The 6,758-nt window shown below is 34.1% G+C and overlaps 1 protein-coding gene across 1 annotated transcript; it reads right to left on the bottom strand.

The window, feature by feature from the left end:
* Positions 1–1,653: 1,653 nt before the first annotated feature.
* On the bottom strand, positions 1,654–3,326 carry LOC106319742 (chaperone protein dnaJ 6). Its single transcript, XM_013758129.1, has 5 exons — positions 2,847–3,326; positions 2,677–2,764; positions 2,495–2,565; positions 2,267–2,323; positions 1,654–1,938 (listed from the first exon to the last, which is right to left on the bottom strand). Exons 1-5 carry the CDS (start codon positions 2,952–2,954, stop codon positions 1,756–1,758), a joined length of 507 nt encoding a protein of 168 aa, XP_013613583.1. The 5' UTR covers positions 2,955–3,326; the 3' UTR covers positions 1,654–1,755.
* Positions 3,327–6,758: the final 3,432 nt, after the last annotated feature.

Raw genomic sequence — 6,758 nt, 5'->3', positions numbered from 1 at the left:
TTTTTTTTTTTTTTTTTTTTTTTTTTTTTTTTTGATAATCCAGGGTTCTCCACTTACGTGGATCATTCCCTGGGCCCGGTTAGACAGCGGTCCACTTCACCCGGGAGGGCTTAAACCTGGGCTGGGGACAAGGTCCAACACCCAGTACCGCGTTTGATGACAGGATGGGCAGTTCCCCTCCGCCTGGCGTCGAACTCAGAAGCATGACAATTGGCCCCCAAGGTCCTTACCAAACGAGCTACCACATTCCGTCACTTATTGTTATTCTAACTCTTCAACTAAACATAACGAAACAACAATTGTGCCCCCATCTAAATATAATTCTAGGACCGCCACTGCCGGGAACCACATCCCTTGTATATTAAAGGAGAAACACTTTTAAAACTTACCTTAAAAGTTTATTGGCAAAGAATGTGACGTGGTGACGTGGCTTCATGAGAAGCTTTTATTTAGTAAAACGCTTAGGTGTCACGCAGAAAACGTTTCTCACCAAAACTGTGAATTTAATGCATTCACACTAACATTCCTTTAAAAGAACTTCATACCATCTATACTTTTCTCGACGAACACTTTTACGTGATAAACCTTCAGCTTTAAGTGATTATTTGATTTATCAATCCTCTTAATATAATCATAGCATCAATAAAGATTTCTTATTCCTCTATACGTTTTTGTTAAAAACGGTAACCCATCTGATCTATCGCAACTAAGTCGACAGATCCGTAGAGACGACAAAACGATGAAACTTTAGTACGATGCCAAGTGTTAATGAAAGAACTTTTTTCTCCATACCTGTTTTCATGCATTTAGCAGAGCACTCACGTTCTTGAGAACCGCCTCTCATTGCTGAAAGAGGACGTTGAAAATCTATTTCTAGATAAATGTGTCGTACTCGGTTTTGTTACGGCTCGATGAGATGATCTCTGTTTCGAGGATACTGAATCACTGTAAATCGTCTCGGCTTAATGTATTAGTCTTCTCGAGCAAGCAATATAAGCATGCGAGTGTCACCACCTTCGCCGCCATGAGAGCTTTGTATTAGACGACCTTGAAGATGAGAAGAAACTTCCAGGAATGAACCACCAGCAAGTCTCACGTGCTGGTCGCATCTGGAAAAACCTTTACAATTTAGAGGGTCAAATAACTTTCAATTTTTTTTTTATTATGCAACTATGTTTTATGAATTTGAAGGAGTTATACTTTTTTTTATTTCACACAGTTATTGTTTTGCTTATAATATGTTATTGATCCACTTTTTTCGATTTTATTTGTTAAACCCCTAAGTCCATAACTACTACAACATGATAGGTGAAATATAAAAAAAAATATTTTTCAAGTTTCTTCTCAAACTTGCAAACACTATATATTAAATTTTAATATTAGTGAACCCATTATAAAAAATCTCTTGGCTTCACCCCAATCATACTTTTAGTTCTATTTAATTATCGCTTATGTTATACATAACCATAGTATATAATTTTAAAACATCTTATCCCGCGCAAAGTGCGGATTAGTATCTAGTTAACATTTTATTTAGTTCGATTAACCACATAATGTGAGAAAACAATTTTGATTCTGGAATTTTGGAAGCAAAAGCAATTTCGGTAACACGCGTCCGACAAATAATTTCCAATAATTTTGAAGTAGTTCTAGTTGCACTTCAAAGATATTTTATTTTATAGCCTTCAGAGTTGACACTAGAAAATAGAGAAACACGAAATGACAATTGAGAATTTGAGACGTAGCATGAGACAATTAAACGCGAAACGACACGACACAATCACAAAAGAGAACAACAGTACGCATCGCAGCACTACTCCTTGAGATATTAACACGTGGTCTTTTGCTGTTCCTTGAATTGTCGTTACAGGCAAAGCTCACGCTATCTCCACCAGCTATATCCGTGAACATCCGTTGCAAGTCCTCCAAGCTGTCTCCCTATTTATCAAAATCCGAACCAGTTAGTTTAAAACTAATCTCTTATTTGAGCCGGAAATATCTGAAACCATGCCTTAATTTACAAATACAGCTTGCGAATGGTTAATGCTTCCCATTACTCCATCCGGTAATCGAGTACACAAAATTTTCATTTATCAAACCGGTCTATGATCGGTTAACCTCAAGTTTACCAACAAATCTAACCGGTTCTGGAAATCCAAGCAATCCCGAATCATAAATGTACTATAACTAAATATTCTGGTTATGGGTAGAATTGTTGAACCGACTGGTCATAATGAACCGGGAAGAGCATAAGGATCCAACGTACCTCGCCTTTGACATTGTTCATCATTGAGATCATCTCTTGCATGAAGTCGCAGAAGTCCTGATCACAGCGTTTAGGGGGCCAAATTCAGTTTATAAAATAAATGTAAGGTGAGAATGGTAAATTCTAAAACGAAAATGACCAATTAAGAAATAAATATCCAACATAACGAAAACAACGACATTTTATGCAAATGCGAAATGAATGAAATAAATAAATTTAGATACGAACGTCGTCGTCATCTTCGTGGGGATCGTATAGTCCAGCGTCATACATCGAGCGCTTATTCTCGTCATTCAGAACTGTAAGAGGAAAAGTTTAACTATGAAGTGAGGCGGACGTTAAGAAAAGATAACGACAAGAATAACGGACGTTAAGAAGATATTTTGAGGGAGAGAATAAGGTGAAATGACCAGAATAGGCTTCTTGGATTTGCTGAAATCGACGTTTGGCTTCTCCGGCGACATCAGGATTCCTCGCGTATTTATCCGGATGCCATTTCTTTATAAAAATATGTCAAACAAAATGAGAACTGATCAAAAATAAAAATCTGCGAAATTCGAAAGAGCAGTAGAAGAAGTACCATGGCGAGCTTACGGTAAGCAGCCCGGACATCGGAAACAGAGGCGTCTTTGCGAATACCGAGGACGTTGTAGTAACTAGATCTAACGTTGGATCCTCCACCTTCCATTTCCAGATCTCTCCTCTGTTTCGATCACCGCTACGTCTTCAACGATCTACCTCTCTCTCACTATTCAACTCTACAGCAGCGAAAACTAGTGAAAAAGGAACTGCAAATTTACGTTTCTCTTGGAGAAAAATATCGGAGAGTTGAGAAGTAATGGCTTTCTTTATGTCGAAGGGAATAGAACGCACAACAAAATATCTTTGTGGAAGAGAGATGGAAGTTAGAGAAGGAAACTTCGAGAGAGGGTTTGATATTTTTTTTTTATTTTAAAGATATTTTCTGGCATATCGCGTGTTTGTTTGGTTATCGTAAGGCCCAATCTTGAGACTATTTTCCATTCAAAAGCCAATTTTGAAAAATATTTGCTGATGTGAGGGGAGCTTAGATCAAAAACTCAAAAAATATTGGTAGAAAGCAGTACGCACTGACACTCGAGGGGTGTATATCAGAAGCCATGGTAGACTCCATTGTAACTGGGCATGTTAAGCCGTGAAATAAATTCTGAAACGGGGTTTATATTTGATTGCTATATTATTTAAATTATTACAACTAGATGGATACCCGCAATTTCGCGAAATTGAATGTTTTGTAAAAATATATTTATTATAAATAATGAAAATATTTTTTAAAACAAAAATTAATATGATTTTTTTTGTTAAATTATTTTCTAATAATATATTTTTTATATTTATTCAATTTAATTATTTTATTGATTTAAAAAAGAAAAATATGACTATTTTAAATATTTTTTATTTATAATTGCACTAAAATTAGTTATATATAATATTCATGATTCAAATTACTTAAGTTTCGAAGGTATATAATATTGAAACCTTCGATTTTTAAATAATTTATAGCTAAAGTTTTATTTCTTTAACAAGTTTAAATGTTACAACAATATAATTATCACACAAAATCTTTTCAGTTTACATCATCTCTATTCTCAACATATTCATATACAAAAAAAAAATACAAAACATGAATAACATACCAATTATATAGGAATATAAAACTACTATATCAATTCTATAAATCATTTTTTAAAATATTTTATATAGTTTATAATTACTTGATTGCTAAAATGAATTTATGAAGAATTATATATACTTTCTATAAATCATGTAATTAATTATTATGAATGATTATATGCAATCTATTTGGATCGTTTGGATACAGATACAAATTGGTTCTTGAACTGATTTTTTTACTCATTAAAATAGATAAAAATTGAAAATCCCTAAAACACAAATTATAAAAAAAAAATTCTTAAACTCTCGGTGTGATTGACACCTAAAAAAATCACAATCACTTAAATAACTTCTCATAATATATAGCTGAACACTAATAAATTTAGATGTTAATGTTAGTTTTTATTTAAAATTAAGTTATAAAATTAAATACAAATATTAAGTCAACTCCTTACTCGTAGAGTGGTTTACTAGTTTTCTTTAACTAAACTGCGCGGGGTTGTTTTGCTTTTGCGTGGCCATTTCGTTGCTAATTAATAATTCGATTGACATGTCTTGTAAAAAGCTTCGGAAGTGTGAGATTTTCGAGTGATTCCGCTCAACTATCTCTACGCAAAGACTGCGTAAATAGACCAGAGCTTGAAGATGCCTTTATCTGCCACATGCATGGCCACTGGTTTTGCTTATAAAAGAGAACGATCGAAAGGTAGAACATAGACAGTCTCCTCGCAGCACCGCACCACCTATCGAAGTTACTTTCCTGCGATTATTGATTCTCTGAAAGGCTTGGGATGGATTGTCCAATGTTGTCTTCTTCCAAAGGTTCCAATGCTCCGCTCTCTCACTTCTTTAACCTTTCTCTCCTTATTATGGTGTTTGTGTGTTCTGTTCACTATCTCCATTCTTCTTTCATGTGTTCTTCTCATTTTGTTCTCCTTTCTCTTTCTCTGCATGACTTAATCATTTGTCAAATAATGAAATATTAAATGTTTCAACATTTGCTTTTATGAAAAATAAAACAAATACTTCTCATTTTAAAACTTTTCTTCTGTTGTTTTGAATTTAGTACAAAATCGCAAGGATATTAAATCAAGGGTATAACAACACCAAAGGCAATACCATAGACCGAACTTTTTGTCAGCTTACAATCATGCATAATAAGTGAATTTTAGAAAACATGTTCCCTACCAATAAAAAAGTTAACAATTTTAGAAATTTATTTGGTTCCTGAGCGACAAATGCTCAGGTACGTCTTCTCTTGGTTTTCCTATGGGGCAGAGGCTTGCATCATTATGGTACAATCCGTCTTATCTCCCATACGCTTGTTTTGTCTTGTTCTTGTGATGTAACTTGATCCTTCTTTCCCTTCTCTTTTCTGAAGTGGAGTTTATTTGCTTCTTTGGAAGTTATTTATACTAATGAAATGATGTATGTTGAAATGACCAAGGTTTATGTATTGTTGATGCCATCTGACATAAGAAAATAAGCGTACCTTTATTATTGAAAGTCATAATAATTCTTACACCAGTAAGAAATAGTTTGCAGCAGATCAAAGAGAAAATAAAAGTTCAAAGTAGAGAAAAAAAATGAATATTCAAAATTGAAATGAAAGTAAAGTTAAGTGGGGTTGTGATAGACTATGGATTTGACCTATTTTCATCCATAATTTATAGGTGTTTTTACTAATAATTATTATATTATAGAGTCTATTTATTATATTTATAAGATCATGAGTGTTTTGGAGATAAGTGATGATTTTGGAGCATTTTGGAGATATTTGGAGCAAGCACCCGAGATGACCATCGAGATCGACAATTGGTCGATATTGGAGAGGAATAATTGATCGATACGCATGACTTGGTATCGATCGACAGCGAAGCGCGCAGAAAGCCCGTTTGGTCACAGCCGACTTGAAGTCCAAGACTTCACCATTTTACAAGATTACCCCTGACAAGTTTTGCCCTAATTATATAAGCTTTGCTGCCATGTTAGAGGCAAAGTGCGCTTTTATTGTTTTACCATTTTCACAGCAAATGTTTTTAGGATTTTGATAGATTGGAGAGAAGATCCAAAATTATAATTTGTGATTGAAACTCCATTGATATCTATTTACTATTCTAATGAAGTTTTTATACTTACCTGATGTTATGAATTACTTAGCTATGTCTGAGTAGTTCCATTGTTAGATTTTAGGGTTTAAATAGGTTAGGAGGGATTATACCCAACTATAGATTGTTGAGTTGTGATAATCATCTTTAGGATTGTTCATTAATACTTCTATCTAGATTAGCTACCTAGAACCTTTCCTTGGATTGATGGATAAAAGCGAAAGCTTTATTCTCATCCTGAAAACATTCTAATAGAACTATGTTTCTTGCTATGAGCAATGCGAGAGCTGATCTAGTGAGCTTAGTAAGTATTCATTCAACCTGCACATAAAGCTTGACTAGAGCGCGTCGATCGATATCACACTTGAATAATCGATCGACGGTGCAAGAGGTGTATCGATCGATATCCCACTGGATCAATCGATCAACTCTTTCTATTGATCAATAGAACGAGAGTTGAGATCATAGATCTAGTCAATAGACAAGTCAATACATGCGAAAGCTGATTGACTAGTTGATCAAAGTAGTTGAGCTTTACATTATCATGCATGCAACTCATTAGGCATCTGTAGGATATAATCCCAATTTTCCTGAATAAAATCCTAAGTCTAACTATTTCCTTTTTAAGCACCAAAACCTTAAACCTGCTATTGAACAAACACTTGTTCAATATAAAACTGCAATTTACATTCAAAACTCTAAAAATGATCTTACTTAAGAAATCATATTAG

Source organism: Brassica oleracea, unplaced genomic scaffold, assembly GCF_000695525.1.
Source record: "Brassica oleracea var. oleracea cultivar TO1000 unplaced genomic scaffold, BOL UnpScaffold00581, whole genome shotgun sequence".
Classification (NCBI taxonomy): Eukaryota; Viridiplantae; Streptophyta; class Magnoliopsida; order Brassicales; family Brassicaceae; genus Brassica; species Brassica oleracea.
The sequence above is the reverse complement of the archived record's forward strand: the minus strand, read 5'-3'. Positions and strand labels throughout refer to the sequence as shown.